The following is an 18,311-nucleotide window of genomic DNA, read 5'->3' as shown; positions in this document are numbered from 1 at the left end:
AGTGTGTGGGGAGGTCAGAGGACAATTTGCTGAGGTCAGGTCTGTCCTTTCTCTCGTATAGGTCTCTGGGTTGGGACTCAGATCCTCAGCCTTAGAGGCAGGCACCTTTACCTTCTGAGCCATCTTTCTGGCCCCATTTGAGTTTTCATGGGAGATCATTAAATCTTTTTCTCTTAAAGGGATCCACACAGTGTAATCCACAGGAGGTTGATACTATGGAGTCTGACGCTCATCATACCCCAGGGACCACAGTGAAATCACCAGAGGAAGAAGAATCAAACACTCAGCATCTTCTGGACCAGAAAGAAATGCCAAGGCATCAGATTCCCAAGTCTGACGGTAAACAAAAACAAAAAGTGAAGAAAAGAACTAAGACTCAGTTACAGAAATCCTCACACAGCCCCGGAGCGAAACAAATAAGATATTCAGCTAGGAAAGAGGAAACTGGAAAAGGGTTAACTGATGGGTGTGATTACAGTTTGGTCTCTGACCAGGATTCCTTGCAGAGTACAGTGACTCCAGATCAGTCCCTTGAAAAGGAAGACCAATGCAGTGCTAATGAATCCCATTCTTCTAGACAAGTTGTGAGAAACCGTGGCAGGAAACAGAAGATCTATGAAACAGATGAATTTATTGACTATCTATTAAACTATTATCAGACTCCAGAGTATGCCCGATTCTGTCTTGAAGCAAGTCACCTACCGAGCACGTGTCAGTGGCAGAGAGATGTCTACGCTAAGGGGGATGGGTTTCAGATCTATTTAAGAAAACAGAGGTCCCACTCAGACAGTCTGAGTGAGGTGGAGAGCCTGCAAGAGAAGGAACTGGACGAAGAGCAGGGCTGGCCGGAGATGTATATGAAAGGTCCTGAGAGTACGCCACAGAAGACAGGCAAGATGAATTACGCCAAAGAATTTACTAAGAAGTTAAAAAACCATTACAAAGACATTTCGAGTGAATCTGATGAGCACCTGTCTCTGCCTGAGGGAGAGAACTATCCTGTGGAAAAGATCCATAGTCATGGAGTCCGAGATTCTCAACACACCAGAAAAAGTCCAGCTTCCTCATCATTAAGGTCAGTAGATGTAGGTTTGCCACTGGCAGATTTCTTGGAGGAAATTAGTAGTGATTCTGAGTGCTTCAGTGAAACTCTTAGCATGAACGAAGAGGAGGAAAGGTCTGTGGCTGTCTATAATAGCTCCCCGGAAAAAAGACCTCTTGGTACTGACAGAATCGGTAGGGGCAAACAGAAAACCAGATCGAGTCAGCAGACCTTATGTTCAGAGTGGAAATATGACAGTGAGGAAAAATACTCTAAACACAAAGTTAGGGCACCAGGTAAAAGGTCCAAGTATGAACTGAGATATTCGTGGCTTGAGGATGAATGTGATTCCGTTAGAGTCGACAAGAATGTAAGCAAAACTAGGGGAAAAGTAGCCCCCAAATACATGTGCGATGAAGGTTACTACCATGAGTCCAGTTCCAGTGATGAAGCAGAGAACACCACGAGGAAGAGAAGGAGACTTAGTAGCAGTGTGTTTGACCAAAATGTGAAATACAGGCCCCTTCCTATGCCATTAATGCCGCCAAAACGTGCTAGAGCATTCTGTTTGGGATATTTCTCCAGGAAAAGACAGAATCCATGGAAGTCAGACTATAACCAGGATGTAAGAAGGTTTAAAAGATATGAAAGTTCTGAAGATTACATGCTCGATCCTGATAATTACTATGTCAGTCACGACGACAAGCAGGAGCACATTGAGTATGGAAGGTACTTAGGAGACAGCTACTCTGGCTCCTTGTATTTTAAAATGTGCTGATGGCCACTTTGATCAGGAACACCCTTATTTACAAGAAACAGTTGACAAAAAGGAAAACTTCAAACCAAATATAGCTATGTTGTTAGCAACCACAGAGCAAGAACTAGAAGAGAGTCAAGTGCAAAAGCTTGTTCCTCTTGCCAAAGCTGAAAGTGTGGGTCAGAGTGACTGCAGGTATGTATGTCAGCAAGCTTTCGACCTAGAAAACCTTAGATTCTAAAGCTTGGTGAAACAACATAATTGCAAAACTTCTTGATCCAAGGACACATTTTACTTTAAGCTTTAATTTGGTGCCAGTAAAGGAGCAGATTAGCATTAAGATGGCTGATTTGGCCTTCAATGGCTCTTTTGCTGTCATAACATCATCTGGCATCTATCTTCAAAGGGACAATAGTGGACACATAGGCATCTTTTGTCCGAAGCACTATGTATGGTAACAAACCTTGCTAAATTTTACTTCATAATAATTCTAGATAAAGAAGAGCTCTGGAGGTTAGAACATATAATACATTTTATGACTTTAGAATTTCATGAAGACCCACTAGAAGGAAATGGATATATTTATAGTATTGAAGGAGTCATTCATTTACAGACAGTTCTAGAGGAAGAATCTAAAAGGGGCCGATTGCCCTTTAATGGTTAACTAGCTGGGACCGTTAGAAGTTTTCTTGTTTGTTTTGTGGACCCCATATCTTTCCATCAAAGCACCAGGATTGAATTTATAAAATCAGGGGGATTTGCAAAGGAAATATCAAAAACATCCTGGCACATCAGTAACGGCACTTGGGAAGAAAAGTTGTGACAGTATTCTATTTCAGGCTATGTAATCCTTTCACTCAGGGTTGGGTGACATCAGTTTGTAAAAAGTCACTGACTATCCCCCACACTGACTTTTATAGAACAGTAACAAGTGCCTCCTCAATCCTTAACAATGCCATGGCGTTAGGAAGACTTGAAGGAAAAGGCCACAGTTTTCTAGCTGTGGAAAAACTGTTTGCGGAATTTGTAAACGATGTTAAATAAGTGATTTATCTTTTTGCTGACTCGTTTTGGACTTCTTAAATGTGTTTTTAAATCGAGATATTTGTAGATTCCTTCAGACTAACCCCTTAGCACAGCGCATGCTCTGTAGAAAGCCTGGACAACTCTGCCTTACATTGGATTCAAGACCTCAGGGCAGCGTGTTGACCTTCATTTTCCCAGCCACGCTGTACCTGACCTGGCATTTGGCGAGTAGTGAAGTTCAGAGACTTGTCTGCAACAACAGGAATAGCTGTTTCCAGTTCACAGAATTGGCGAAGGCTAGCATTCTCATGGCGACTTCAGTTCAGTCTCAATTTGACGTTCTGCAGGAAAGCATCTGCTAGCAGAGGCAGGTAGGATGTCAGTCTGTGGGGTTACTTACGATCCTGTCACACACTGTGTGCCCCTAAACCGCCTCTTGAGCAACCTGGTGTCTGCGGTGGTTATGACTAGGATGTACCTGAAGTAAAAGCCACAGGTTGTTTCATTGATCTGCGTCTTCCTATGAAGAGATCGTTCAATCACTTGGAAGTTCAGAAAGGAATGGAACAGAGCCACATGATTACTAAGAAAGGAACAATCTCCCTTTGAAGCCAGTAGTTGGTTTCACTCTTAAACTAGGTTTGACTTAGTGACTCCGAAAGATCGCTCCTGTGGTGACAGTGCCTTTTTTTGTTTTCTTTTTGAGGACTAGCAGTGACTATTCCTGTTCAAAGTAATGTTGCCCGAAGTAGCCTCTGAAATCACTAACAGCTCAGATCTTGTCAGAGAGTTTTCTGGCAACACATTATTCTCCTCCAATAAAAATCTGCCTCCTTTCCCTCCCCACATGTTATTCTATTGAAACAGAAAACATTATGGGTTTGTAATAGAAAGCAGCTGACTGTTTTGAAACAAACGAACAAACAAAAAAAAAAAACCCCACTCAGTTTCTTCCCTCATTTGATCAATTTTTCTTGAAAGATTTTAGGCATTTTTGCTCAGTAAGAAAAGAAAATTGCAGATTTAAGCAGCATGTGCAGAACTTTGGGTCTTTGCTCCCTGTAATAGACACAGTGCTAAGTCATTTTGATGCAGCACCTTTGTCCTGTTGGATTTGTTTGCTTAATGCTCACCTAGGGTTTCCAAGTAAAAATACTGCTTTCGCTGACCCCTGGAGTGTTGTACCTGTCTGTGGCAATGCATTGTAGATCTGTGTCAACCCTTTTGGTGTAGGCCTTCCACAAGAAAGATAATAGCTTACTCCGTGCTTGTCACTCGGCGGCTTTGTAAAGAATGTAATGGAACACACTGTTATGACTACTTTTGTTCTTGATACTGTTGTTATTTAAGTTGTGAAAAGTGTTTACTCGGATCTTCTTTTTGTCTTCTCAAACAAAGGGCCTGAACTTGTTTGATTTAAAGACGGGTTTCCGTATGCTTCCCTTGTGTGTGCTGCTAATCCTGTAAAGGAAAAGTCTGCTAAGTGCTTTGTTCATTTGTTTGAATTTCTCAGGTAGAAAGCCATGTAACCTAGGCATTTTGAAAACACAACCAAATCAATGTGTTTTTGTTGCAAAACTGTTCAATGTGTTAATTTTAAAATAAACGTGATCACTTCCACTTTCGGAGGATGTCTCTATCTGTAGTAGGGTATGTCACACTAATGTCGCTCTGCTTTGCTTATTTGCATTGTTAGATAAATGACGCACATTTAATTTTCATATATTTAAAAATAAAATTGTCAGTAGTGACAATAGTGACTATTGACTGATCACTGTACTGTGTAGATCAGTGCACACCCATAACATTTTCAACTCATCAGTATTTTAACTCTACTCCTTTATGATAGGAACTGTCTGTCAGGTTCAGAGGAACCGAAAGCAGTTTCTTACTCATTTTGGATAAACTGAAATCACATTTAGACTCAAAAATCATCCTTCTTTAGGTACATCTAAAACTTATTTTTGAGAATTTCATACATGTATACAATGAAAGAGTTTTATCTGCCCCCCACTTCCATGTCTCTTCTCCATTTCCCTGGTGTTCCTAACACTCCTTTCCAACTTAATGTCTTCCTTCTCTGATAGCCCAGTGTAAATCTGGTTAGTGCCTTGGATATGTACCTGTGTGGAAGCATGGGAAACCTATCAGTGACCACATCGCAAAGAATGATTCCCCCTCTCCCAAGCAACAATCTCTGCCAATGGTTCCTCAGTATAGGGTAGGGCCGGGGGATCATCTATACCATTTACACTGGGGTTGTGGCTGGCTTGATCTTGGGCAGGTAACCACAGCTGCGGTGAATCCCTGCAGTAGCCATCTCATGTCCAGAAGACAGCATTTCACAGTATTTTCCCTTGCCTCTGGCTTTTATGTTCTTTCTGCCTCCTCTTAAGTGATGACCCCTGAACCTTAGTGGTGGGTGGGGTGAGGTCCTATTTAGAGCTAAACACTCAGTGCATGTTTTTGAGACAGGGTCTCACTTGTACCCTAAGCTGGCTTTGAACTCCTTATCCTCTTAGCCTCCCAAATGCTCAGACTGCATATGTGTACCACCTTGTTTGACACAGCACGTGTAATCAGTGCTGCCAAATGGTAGCAAAATTGATACTACAGGAATTCATTTCATCTTCTCAGTTGTGCGTGAAACTTAAAGTTTATAGATGTCCAAAACTATATGGGTACAGAATGGGGAGCCTAATCTAGGGAGCTTAGAATCATAATGGATCATTCCAGAGTTAAGTGTATTTGTACATAAAATAAGTAGTAAACTGCTTCCAAGTATTCTAATGAAGACAGATTGTACCTTTAACTCTGGGCACTTTAGAGCTGAAATGTTCCTTTTTGGGTTCCACAAACTCATTTCAGAAACATTAAGGAATAAGTGAATGCTTGTTCTGAATCAAAAAACAAACACTCTGTGTCCCATGGTAGGTTGGCCACATTCTAGTGAATGGCCCCTTGCTTATAAGTGTATTTCCAACATAAATTGAACTTGGTTATGGCAAGAGAGGACATATTGTTGGGAAGGGATAGGACTGAGTCTGAGAGAACAAGGCGGGGAGTGAGTACAATGAAAACACACTGTATGTATGAAATTCCCAAATAAAAAATAGGGAAGAGCCACACTCCTGCTGCCATAACCCCCCTAAACTCTCCTAACACTCAATGACAATGTTAGACTTCAGTTTAGAAAGTTGACTCAGAGGCAGAATTTGACAATTCACAATAGAGTAGTTCTGCATTCTCTTTCTCAACTTGTTGCCTCTTTTCTTCCCATTTCCTTCCCTTTCCCCTTCTCACTACATAGCCCAGGCAGGCCTTTAACGTAATCGAACACCCAAAAGTTAAACTCCATTTTAAGCTACAGTCAAATGACAAAATCTGATTAAGAATATTAAACTTATTCTTCTGCGAATTTTACACATATATACCATGTGTCATGATCATATCTAAACTTTGGCTCTCCTGAACCCTCCCAGCATGTCCCCAGTAGTCTTTAAAAAGCTACCCCACTACATGTAATTATTGCTACCTGTATGTGCACACAGGTACAAGGTACTGGAGCATGAGGAACATACTAGCAGCCACGTTCAAAGAAAACTGACGAGCCCCACTGTAGCTGCCATCCACTACCAAAAGCTCCTCAGCAAGTTGGGATTATAAACTGCTCTTCAGTTGGGGCTTGGAGTTTGGCTGGCTTCATCTTGCTGTGTGTTCCTGAGTGCACCAGCCATGTCATGACTGGAATCAGCCATGGTACCGCACTACTCCCATCCCCAGTTCTTAGGTTTAAAAAAAATTAAAGCAAGTTAGCCTCTATATTGGGCAAAACCGTTTTATTAACTGACCCAAGCACTTCATTTTTTTTCTGATTTGAGGTAAAACCATTAAACACAGCTCACAAGAAAATACAATGACTATTTAACTACAATTACAAGAGTCTGAAACCTCACTAGTTGTTCAGATAATACTTTTACAAATGTATACAACTGCAGAGTCTACTTAAGCTAGGTTTAGTATTAACCAAGAGTATTATCCAAGACCTAGACACCTGACTACTATTTTTGAAGCGACTACGAGTTTTGTAACAACAGAAGGATTTAACTGTTACCTTAGGAATGTATTTTCCTTTCAAAATCACCCAGCTAGTGCCATGTAGTGTTTTCTCATTCTTCAGAGATGTCAGTGGAAGCTTTTGAAAAGCGCACACCTGTTCCTGTCCTGTATATTGCTCTCAAATTTTACATTTGGCCAATAACCACATAACCATTGCCCTGCTACAAGCAACAGATTTTTCTTTTGCAAAGTTCTACCTTGAATTTTCAGATTCTGTTGTAGTTCCAACTGCCAATTACCAGGTGTGTGAGAGTTACTGTGTGTGGGAGTGTCCACGTGGGGACAGGGATGATAAATCAGTCCATGAACACAGGCAATGTGTTTGCCCCAACTAAACCCATTATTGAGTTTTCATTTTGTTACTGGACTTCTGTTTTGAATCAATACCACAGACTTTGGAACACTGCAGTTTTGCTTTAGAGGTAGATAAAACAAAAATCATGCAGTTAAGTCTGTTGGGTAAAATGGGCTTGTTTTCAGACTATAGCATGGCTAAGACCTTCTCTCTTCATTCTTAGTACATTGACCATTTTGGCCACTGTGTGTGTGTGCACTTGCCATTTTGGCCAGTTTGTGGATAACCCAAGTTTTCCCTCTCAGGAAAATAAAATTGTAATTCAGTTTTAACTACAGATAGAAGAGAAACAGCTTTACCATTTGCATTAGAGCACTGAAGTTCACTTTCTGGATTTGTGACGTACAAACACATCATGCATTCTAAGACGAGTTGATTTTATCGGTGTCACTAGTGATGTTACTTAAAAAACTTACAAGTTCAAAACTTCTCTAAATATTGAAATCACCATGTTGTAAAGACAGACTGGAATGTTACAAATGATTTTGCAAAATACAAAAATAGATATGCTCCACTGACTGCTTCAGTCACTCTTCCGAGCAGCCTCATCTTTTGGTTCTTCATCATCCGAGTACACAGTCGGCTCCTCCCCTTCCTTCAGCAGTTTTCCCACGTGATGGTACTTGACTGGAGGTAAAGGAAAAGGAAAAGACAATCGGTCATTCTCATGACTTACAAAAAAAAAATCACAACATTTCATTTTAAAGCATTTATGAGAGGTCCACACATTATACTCAGCAATGTCTTAGGCTTCTGGATAGATATAAAGGGATTATTATATCATACTCTTTGCCAAAAATGGAATTAAGAATTTTGTTCAAAAGACAAAAATACAAAGTAGTAACCATGTAGGAAGTATTTATAGTAAGATCTTGCTATGAATTGGGGGTGGGGGGATACATGGAATAAAGATATGCTTTGGGAAATGTATGGACAGAATTTGGGTGAAAGGTATTTCCAGAAAAATGAGAACACATTCAAAGGCACACAGACAAGACAGGGCATATCTGGGAAACAGTGAGAACATGTTGTCAGGAGCAGAACTGGCATTTGGAAATAGTAGGAGGTAAGTCTGGCTAATCAGTGTGTGGGAATATTAGGAAAGACCTGAAAAGCCATCCTGAGAAATCTGAACTTCACCTATAGGTGGCAAAGGTACTGAAAGTTTGTAAGAGAAAGAATGACACAGCAAAATAGCACTCCAGCAATGTTATCACCCAGCTATGTAGGGCAGAATTCAGTAAGAGCAGTTGAGCAGGGTGACCAGGAGGCCTGGTATGCAGAGTCAGATATGAAGGAACCACAGAGAGGAGTTGGGTAAGACCATTAGAATTAAAGTAAAAGGATATGGGACAGCTTCAAAGAAACCTGGAAAGATCCATTAATGAAGCAGCATCTGGACAGCGTGCGAACCAAAATGAGGACTGCAAAAAAGGAGCCACCCTAGAAGGCCACATGAAAGGAGAGCCAGAGCAGGAGACAGAATTGAGAAATTAGTACCAGACAAGGATCCGGGAGGGATAGAAAGCTGAAGCAGTGCTTAGGGGCAACTTGGAGTATCTGTTAGTCCATGACAGGGGTCGGGGTCTGTTAAGTACATAGGCAGGACAGCAGGAGACAGACATGTTCCCCAGTGTGGGAAAAAGCTATGAGTAATTAAAGGAATGGCAAGGGACTAGGAAGGGACTGAAGATGTAGCCAAGAGGTGTGAAGTCAGGATTAGCAAGCTCCATTATAACCAAGTGAATCCAGGGTTAATGCACATTTCCTTTTTGAAATGGGGAGGAATGAGAGGAGTAAGGAACCTGTCTAAACAGGTAACTAAAGCTGCTTTTCTGTGAAATAATCGCTGGGAGCAACCGAAACTTCCCTATTTGAACATAGTATAGAGTGTATTTGTGTGTTGGGGGGTGGTGGCTTGGGACTGCGAGATAAATAAAAGCCAAGCGGCACCTGGGAAGCCTGCTTAAGTGGACTCCACAATGATCTGAGTATAGCTGGGGTGTCATAACAGGTTGGGTTAGGCAAAAGGAGTAGTGGGCAAAAGAATAAGAATGACTTTTTCCCCACTGATGCCAGAAAGCTCTAGAGCACAGAGCTTTGTGGATTATAAATCATAACTCACTAGTCTCGTACAGAAGATTATGACTACACAGGCATCTTGGGCAAATGTTAGTGACTATGTTAGGTAGCTAGGCTGTTCTCAAAGTCCAAAGATTTGCGTCCTGGCTTGAAAGCTGTACTTGTACTTGGTCTGTTCAAGATCCAAACTCAAAAGGTAGTGTCACATCTGGCTACTCATTAACCAAGAACTCTCTCGGGCTATTCTGAAAAAGATAGTTGGATGGAGCCAAAACAGAGTGCACGATTTAACTGATTGAGGGGATCGGTAAATTAAAAGCTTCCCCTCCACACCAAAACATTTTCCTTAAACCAAGTGGGCATGGTCTTCACATACATTTCATAAAATCTGGAAAAGATTATTATAGTTCAAATCTATGTCAGGGAAGTAATCTTAAAATGATCGTTTAACCCTTGGGACTTGGGGCTGGCTGAAGCCTGTTCTTGCATTTCCATGATCTGAATTTCACCCCTTATTTTTTTTTTTTTTGGTTCTTTTTTTCCGGAGCTGGGGACCGAACCCAAGGCCTTGCGCTTCCTAGGCAAGCGCTCTACCACTGAGCTAAATCCCCAACCCCTCACCCCTTATTTCCATCTCAACTGTAAACACTTTACCCTCCCTCCCTTACATACATAAAAGCCTGAAACAAGTGCTTCTTTTTTCTTTAAAAAACAATGCAGATTGGGGCTGGGGATTTAGCTCAGTGGTAGAGCGCTTACCTAGGAAGCACAAGGCCCTGGGTTCGGTCCCCAGCTCCGGAAAAAAAAAACAAACAAAAAAAACAAACAATGCAGACACCATTGTTTGCTGGTCAGATTATAAGCAGCATTTATAGATGAGGCCTAATTTATAGTTAGGCTACATCAGAGTCAATGAGAAGCTGTTTGGCAGAACACAGGTTTCCCATTCTTCAAGAGAGCTGTGGGCTGCTTTTAAACAGTAAGTGGGACGAGAGGGCTTATGAAAATCCTTCTTCCTGTAGGCAAAAGGGCCACTGTCCTTTCCCCTACATGCTCAAATGCTAGTAGTATAGAATCTATATACCTTCATGCAAAAATGCACACATCAAGATCAAAAGCTCGTATGTGTAGAGGACAAGCTAAACTCGATACGCCATCACAGCAAGTGACTCAGCACTGCCTCCATTCCTTTATGCCACGAACTTGACCCCTCCAAGATTCAGGAACCTAATCAAAACGCGCCCAATTTCAGGGTGCTTAGTAATAACTAGTGTTTGATCATAAACCTGCACTACTGGTGTAAATTTGATCCAGGCAAAATATAATGAAATGCTTACAGGTGAACTGAGAGTCCCAGTCATTCAGGGTCTCCTGCTGGGCAGGAGTGAGGTCAGAAAGGTCATCATACTCATCCTTCAGTGCTTCTTTGTCCAGGCAAAATGTGGCAAGGCCCCTGGATGCATCTCTTCCAGCAAAGACCCCGTATGGCCCCTCTTCAAAGACAAAATGAAACCAAAGATATTTACTAGATATATACACCTCTGTGTCTCACATGCAAAAGATGGCTTCCTTGCTTTCAACACTGAAAGCCTCCTTTTAATTCTTTTTTGTTTGGTGGGTTTTTTGAGACAGGATTTCCGTGTAGCTCTGGCTGTCCTCAAATTCACAGAGGTCCATCTGCCTCTGCCTCTGCCTCCTGGGTGCTGGGATTAAATGAATATCACTTCCTGGTTTCCTATTCCATTCTTAAGCTACATGTATACTGATGCTTTGATCATTACATAAAGGATGTTGACAGACTTCCTGTCACTTCAATAAGTAAAATGAAATTAAAACGTGTAGCATTTGAAATCTCCTATGTCCTGCACATAGCTAATATAAGCATAAGTGATTCATTCGGGGGTGGCCTTGAGTGTATAATCATCAAGGTTTAGAATTCAGCTCAGACTTTGTATCTACAGGTTAGCTCTATTCTAGGTGCTTTAGCCAAGGCAGTCAAAAGTTACGGTTTCTTAAACACTAATGTGTAAATGAAAACATTTCCTTAGCAACACATTCTGATGTGCTTTAAATGATCTTTGGTTTCAAGACATGAACCGTAAGGCTTCTGTAGGAGCAATGATTTTACAAATGTCAGTGGTTCAAAAACCTACCCACGTTATATAACCTTTACTGTCAATCAATAAGAACAAGGGAGATCAGGTTTGAACTGTTTTTTTTTTTTAAGTATAAGCATACAAATAAGAACCAACAGTGGTGAAAACACTAAAATCTTCCCTGAAAAAGGCTGCAATCGGTGCCTTCAAGTAATCTCATAAAACCTGGAAAATGCTATTATGTACGTATAACATCATAGCAAGGTTTTGTCTGAGAGCAGTGGATCATTCTGAATTCACCTAAAGTGTTTATTTAGTGTTAGTTAAATATGGCACAAGCAAATGAAAAGAATTCAGGGTACTTTAAACAATGCCTCGTTTTCCCAAAAGTAGGCTGGAGAGCAACTCTGACCTTAAAATCATTATGTCAACTAGCAGAGTGCCTGGTATTTGGTTACTATCTGGTGATCTGAAACTTTAGTCCACCCAACTGCTTTTCTAACATATTCAATTTTATGATCCCTTTTCTGTAGGACTCAGTCTTTGCATATTCTAGGAAAGCACCCTACTGCTGAGACATACTTCAAGCCCTTGGGATCAACTTGTAAATGCAACTAAGATTCTAAAATGGGGGCTGTTTTCATTCCTCATTGCATACTGCCACTAGAGAAGATTTAAAAAGAAACGCATTCACAGGCTTTTCACTAAATGTATACTGCTAACAGAAAGAGTAGCACCTCGTGCTTTTGGAAACAAGCAAACTGTTTTGGTTTGGACTCTTAACCATTTTAGAAATTACAGTTCCTGGACTGGTAATGCCTACTTAAACAAGATCGAAGGCAAATATTAAGTCTTTAGAGAATAGATTTTGTTCACTACAAAGCATATTAATTAGATGCTTGGTGAACAGAGCTCTATGTTGTTAAACTCACACTGTTACTCCATAGCACCCACAATGGTGCTGTGCACATAGTACTAGACACCCAAATGACTTGATTTTAGGTGTGCTCTGTACCAGAAAATATTTCCACTATGATGTCATTAGTGTTCCTGAGCCCTTTCAATAATGGAGAGTAGCAACTCGGGCTCCTCACATTGGGGTGTGCTTGCCTTTTTATTTTCCCAGAAGTGAGGCCTTGAGACAGCAATGTGTTGCGCCAGATCACACAGCTGGTCAGTGACAGACAACATCTAGGCTTGAATGTAGAGTGCAGGTTGACTCCTAGTTGGAGCTATCCCTGTATACACAGCCATGTCCCTCAGGATGACTCTGCAAACTATAACCTACCTGGTTAGAATGGAATGGCCTCCAGCCGTGCTCTCTGAAAGCACCGAGGATCCGTGTGATGACTTTGCAAACTACAACCATATGCCGATGCCTCATGCCTTTGTGTTGATTACCTTAGAGTTTAGCTTAATAATTATGGGTATTTACACGATTATTTATGGATAATGTGCGAGTACAGTGACAAGCAGTTTTCCCATTGTTTTGCAGTTACATGCCTACAGAAAATAGATTTTCTAAAATGTCTGAAAGCAGAAATGAAGGGCGAGTGTTCGCTAAAAGCCTTCTGCACATGTGATTTTGATTGGCTGGACTTTGGAGACTTAATGGAGTGGGTATGTCTGGTTTGGATTAGTGCTGACTAGCCTTCCCTCTCAGACCAATGAGCATGTGAACACACCCCCTGAGTTCCTAGTGCTTAGAGGAATCCATATTGGAAGAGCGAAAACCTCTTCTTCCCCTCTAAATGTTCTAGAAAGCAGGGCTTTCCAAACCTGGCTGATTTCCCCACAGGAGAGTACTAAAACATAGATTATTTTTTAGCTCTCTCCCCTCCCCCAGAGAGGTAAGTGTGACTATGGCTGGTCAGGCCAAGAATGTGTATCTTTTCACAAGCATCAGGTAGGTGATTGTGATAGGCAATCCAGTTTGGAAAAACATCTTTAGGGATCCTTTCCCACAGTTCACTAGTGGTCCATGCCTTGTTTATCCCCTGGTTGGCTTTTCCTGAAATCCCCCCACCCATCGGGCTTCATGGCCTTACCCTATTGTTTCTTAGGACCCTCTCAACCCTCCCTTCCAACCCGGCCCCTGGTTTAATTTCATTTTATTTTTTTCCACCTCCCAGTCTCCCCACCCTAACCCAACACTAAATATGATGTTTCTGACCATCTCACCATCTTACCATGGTCCATCACACTCTGCTCTTCTTAATGCATCCTCAACTAGTCTCCTTCCCTCCATCAAGCTTGTTTGCTTGGTCATCATCCAGCCTCAGTGCACTCCACATAACAAGCATATAACACATACCAAAGGCATACCTAACACATGTCACATTCCAAGCACCCCCCCCACCAAACGGTGTACACCAAACACACTCACTGCGCATGCACAGTGTAACACACACACACACACACACACACACACACACACACACACACATTCTCCACCAGGAACAATGCTTCTTTACCTGACACTAATCCCCTTCTCCACTTTCTCTCTTTGCACACCCTTACATTCCACCATGGCTCCTTCGGCGTCATCGGCCTCCACGTCTTCTCAAGTGTCTGGGCCTCTCTGGAGACACCTTCCTTTTTTTTTTTTCAAACCCGAAACCTCCCCGTCTTTTCAGGACCCCCAATCCAAAGCCCAAAGCCCGCTACCTTCGAAAACTTCACCAACATCCCGGGCCTTCGAGCCTTGCTGTCCCTCCCACCCGCGGTTTCCAAGCTTCAGCCTCATTCGGGCATCCCATCCCCCCGTAAGCACCTCCCACCCCCAGCTCCTCTTGCCCCGGGCACGCTCCCGGAGCTCCCCGCCTTCCCTCCGACCCTCCCAAGGGGGCGCCCCACCTCCCTCGGTCTCTCTCCCGCCCCGCTCCCACGCCAGGGTCCCCTCTTTTGTCTCCACGACCCCCTGGCCCTGCCTCCGTACCCGGCCCATAGAACTTGCGGCCTTTGGTCACGTCGAACACCTTGCCGTTGATGGCCATAAGAATGCGCGGGTCCTGGACTCCATCGTATCGCCTTAGTTCGGCAGGGGTGAAGTCACGCGGCTTGAGGCGGGGCAGCGGGGGCGGCTCGTCGTCGTCGTTGTCCCCACTGGCACCGGGCTGGTCCCCGCGAACGATCTTGTAGAGCAGGAAGATGCAGAGGCCAAGGAGCAGCAGGTTGAGAGGCGACGTGAAAATCTCTTGAAGCAGCCCGCCGCCCTCCAGCTCGCTGGGGTCGGCGCCAGTCGCCACCACATCCTCGGCAGCCATGATCTCTGGAGCAAAGGTTGGGCCCTGCTATGCAGAGATCCGGAACAGTCGGCTTCCTCCGCCCTCTAAGCGAACAGTGGCGCGCAGCGTTCAGTGGCTCTGCAAGAAAAGCCTCGAGAGGGGGCGGGGCCTCGAGGGGCGGAGCCTCTACGCCACGCCTTCGCGGCCACCTAAGCGCCCCGCCCTGCTCGGACTGGCTGGGGCTGGCTCCCGCAGTCTCGACCTCAGCTTAGGCTCCTTAGCCTGGGGTCTTGGCCTTTCTCCCTCAAAAGCTCTGTCATTGTGGGCCACGGAGCCCAGCCCACCTCTCCGTTCTACCTGCTGGGCCTGTTCCGCGGTTTCACGGCTCGCTCTGAGCGTAGTGCAGTTCACAGACACACAGTTCAGTCTCCTGGGTACAGTGGGTAGCTTCCAGCCGACCCTGTGGGAGAGCCTTGCCTCTAGGGCTTGCTCCTGGGGGCCTGCTCCTTTGTTAAAATGGGGTCGCATTTCTGTTGCTTTGCTTCCATTTTAAAGCCCCTATAGTCTCTCTCCTGGCCGAACCCTTAGAGCCAGGAAGCTGTTTTAGGATACTCAAAAATCAGGCCTTCAACTCCTTTTCATCTTACAGACCTAGACTACTCAAATATCCATTTTGGGATGGTTCTCCTCCAATTCTTGCCCCAAAGCTGCAGAACTAACTAACACCCGAAGTACTGCCAGTCAGGTAACAGGCCTGCCAACACTTTAAAACGTGGAGCTCAGATAGCCAGATTTGAGTTTGTTCTTTTTTTTTTCCCTTTTGCAATCATCGATTATGCTTAGTCACAAGGCATCAGCAATCAGCCACTGACATTCTGTTGTTGAGCTTTTTTTTCTATAAAAATACCAGAATAATGTTGAAAGTTTCTCTGCTTGACAGCATTCTTCTATCTGAAGTTTGTGGAAACTACCTTTGGAGTCATGGTAACCCTGAGCATAGTCCCTGATAAATGCTGGAGTTTGGAAGGATGCTAGGTTTTATCTTTTGAGATACCTAGGCCTCTGGTATGCCAACAGGTTACCTGGGAGCAGGCCTCTATGGAACAAGAATTGCACCTATTTTTCAGAGACCTAATCTGGCTGTACCCCACCCTTTAAATTGTAATTGAGGGAGGGTAACAGAAGAAAAAGGAGAGTAATTAAAACCAAGCCATGCAACCATCTGCAGACCAGAGCACTACTTTCCCATAGAATCCTGTTTGTCTGTGCATAGTTTACCACCACTATTTACATGCAAGAGATTTGTGCTGAATACTGGCTAAATTCTGAAAAATTTTGGCAAAGACTGATTTAATCCCTGCTGCCCCCCACCCCATCTTCTTAAAATGTAATGAGCCAAACAATCTTTATATCCAGCCCACACATTTTTCTCCAGAGCTAAATTTAGGATTAGCTAAACCGGCCCCTCCAGATCTTTTGTCAAAACTCTTCAACTTAATCATCATGAAACAAGCTCAAACTGAGAGCACTCAGGTACAGTTATAATCCAGTTATCCCTTTCACAGAGTCCTGTGAGCAGCAGACATTTCTAAAACAATAACAAGCTCGTGAAAAAATATTTTCATTTGAAACTAATAGGGCAAAAGAATTCTGTCTTGAAGTGCTCATTTCAATTGATAGGAAAATCGTTAAGGGACTGGGGAAATGGCCTAGTGGGCAAAACACACTGGCATGCAAGTGTGAGGACCAGATTTCCAATCCCCAGCACCCATAGAAAAGCCAGGAGGGGTTGGCAGCTAGCCTTTAATGCCAGAGCTGGAGAGTGAGCGGCAGGCTAGACTCTCCTTTGCCCTGATACTGAGGTGGGAGTAATCAAGGAAGACACTATATACTTCAACCTCTGCCATCCACCCAAATGTACCCCCCACACACACATGCACACTCAAACACAGACCACACGCACAGACATGTAGCAAAAAAAGAAAGAAAAGAAAATCATTAGTAAAATCCTCTAGTCATAATGGAAAAAAAATGAGGAAGTATCAGTGGTGAATAAAAGCATATAAAATGTTCAGGTTTGTTCGCAATTTAAAAATACACAGAAATAACGTTGTCATCTGCCATCTTTCTATAGGACGGGAATAAAGAGCAGAAAGGGATAGCATGCTGGCAGGAAACTGAGCATGCTCCCATACACCAACATTGGCATAAGCTTTTGTTAACCATAAGTGTTTTCAAGAAACCCACTTCTAGAAATAGAATTTTTGTCCCAGTAATCCACTTCTAGGAATCCATCCTGCTTAGAATGAGGACCAAGATTTCATTAGGAAGATGTTCGTTACACATTCATTTTTAATATGGAAACTCTGGACACAACCCAAATGTCCAAGTTTAAATAAAGTGGCTAATTAATTCACTTATATCGTGATAAAATCATAGTTGGACTATTCAAACAGCACACACCATGGGAAAATATTTACATTTCAGTATACAGGGAGAAAATAGTGTACAAAACTATATACATTGTTAATTCCCTAAAATTACTTAAAGGGAAGCCTGAAAGGAAACACGATAATGTTATTAATTTTTCACAAGTTGCACATAGCACTTTACCTTCCTTCCTTCCTTCCTTCCTTCCTTCCTTCCTTCCTTCCTTCCTTCCTTATTTCCTATCTTTCTTACCCTCCCTCTGTCTTTATCTCCTCCTCCTCCTTGTTCGTTTCTCTATGTAACTCTGGCTGTCCTGGAATTCAGTTTGTAGACCAGGCTGGCCTCGAACTCAGAGATCCACCTGACTCTGTGTCCAGAGTGCTGGGATTAAAGGCATGAGCCATCACTGCCCAGATGCACAAGTCATTTTAAGCACCTGAGAAGATGGTTTATTTTATAAATAAATAAATAAATAAATAAATAAATAAATAAATAAATAAATAAATAAAACATATACTGTACTGGCTGGTTTAGTGTGTCAACTTGAGCTGGAGTTATCACAGAGAAAAGAGCTTCCCTTGAGGAAATGCTTCCATGAGATCCAGCTGTAAGGCATTTTCTCAATTAGTGATCAAGGGTGGGAGGGCCCATTGTGGGCTGGTAGTCTTGGATTCTATAAGAAAGCAAGCTGAGCAAGCCAGGGGAAGCAAGCCAGTGAGTAACATCCCTCCATGGCCATCAGCTCCTGCTCCCTGACCTGCTTGAGTTCCAGTCCTGACTTCCTTTGGTGATGAACAGCACTATGGAAAGTGTAAGCTGAATAAATGCCCTCCTCCCCAACTTGCTTCTTGGTCACGATGTTTGTGCAGGAATAGAAACCCTGACTAAGACATATATGTTCATTATTACAGACTGAAGAGGTACTTAATTGTATATAATAAAAGCAGTAAAAAAATAAAAAAAAGCAGTAACAAAAGTGAAACTTGGGCACATACAAATTTTATTTTATCATACTAGAAGTACTTTCAAATGACAACATATTGACCTACTCTTTTCTAGTACAAATACTATTTTTATATATTATATATATTTAAAATATTTTATTAGATATATTTCTTTACTTACATTTCAAATGTTATTCCTCTTCCCAGTTTCCTGTCCATAAGCCCCCATTCCC

The 18,311-nt window shown here is 42.6% G+C and overlaps 2 protein-coding genes across 7 annotated transcripts in view; one reads left to right on the top strand and one right to left on the bottom strand.

The window, feature by feature from the left end:
* Akap17b (A kinase (PRKA) anchor protein 17B) overlaps nucleotides 1-4,445 on the top strand; it is a 38,319-nt gene extending 33,874 nt beyond the window's left edge. For all 6 annotated transcript variants that reach the window (XM_063279981.1, XM_017602378.3, XM_039100516.2 and 3 more), the window contains one exon: nucleotides 180-4,445. In XM_063279981.1, coding sequence (XP_063136051.1) covers nucleotides 180-1,820 — 1,641 coding nt within the window. In that variant the 3' untranslated portion in view covers nucleotides 1,821-4,445. The remainder of the gene's footprint in view (nucleotides 1-179) is intronic.
* Nucleotides 4,446-6,647: 2,202 nt separating this feature from the next.
* Pgrmc1 (progesterone receptor membrane component 1) lies at nucleotides 6,648-14,843 on the bottom strand. Its single transcript, NM_021766.2, has 3 exons — nucleotides 14,416-14,843; nucleotides 10,719-10,874; nucleotides 6,648-7,926 (listed from the first exon to the last, which is right to left on the bottom strand). Exons 1-3 carry the CDS (start codon nucleotides 14,741-14,743, stop codon nucleotides 7,823-7,825), a joined length of 588 nt encoding a protein of 195 aa, NP_068534.2. The 5' UTR covers nucleotides 14,744-14,843; the 3' UTR covers nucleotides 6,648-7,822.
* Between the last annotated feature and the right edge of the window lie 3,468 nt (nucleotides 14,844-18,311).

This window comes from Rattus norvegicus, chromosome X (assembly GCF_036323735.1).
Source record: "Rattus norvegicus strain BN/NHsdMcwi chromosome X, GRCr8, whole genome shotgun sequence".
NCBI lineage: Eukaryota > Metazoa > Chordata > Mammalia > Rodentia > Muridae > Rattus > Rattus norvegicus.
Note: the sequence above shows the minus strand (reverse complement) of the source record. Positions and strands in the feature narration are given on the sequence as shown.

Coding starts and splice junctions, on each gene's coding strand:
- Pgrmc1 (NM_021766.2), bottom strand. CDS start 14,743: ATGGCTGCCGAGGATGTGGTGGCGACTGGCGCCGACCCCAGCGAGCTG. Junction 10,875..14,415: donor CCGCAAGTTCTATGGGCCGG/GTACGGAGGCAG, acceptor TTGTCTTTGAAG/AGGGGCCATACGGGGTCTTT. Junction 7,927..10,718: donor CTGGGACTCTCAGTTCACCT/GTAAGCATTTCA, acceptor CTTTACCTCCAG/TCAAGTACCATCACGTGGGA.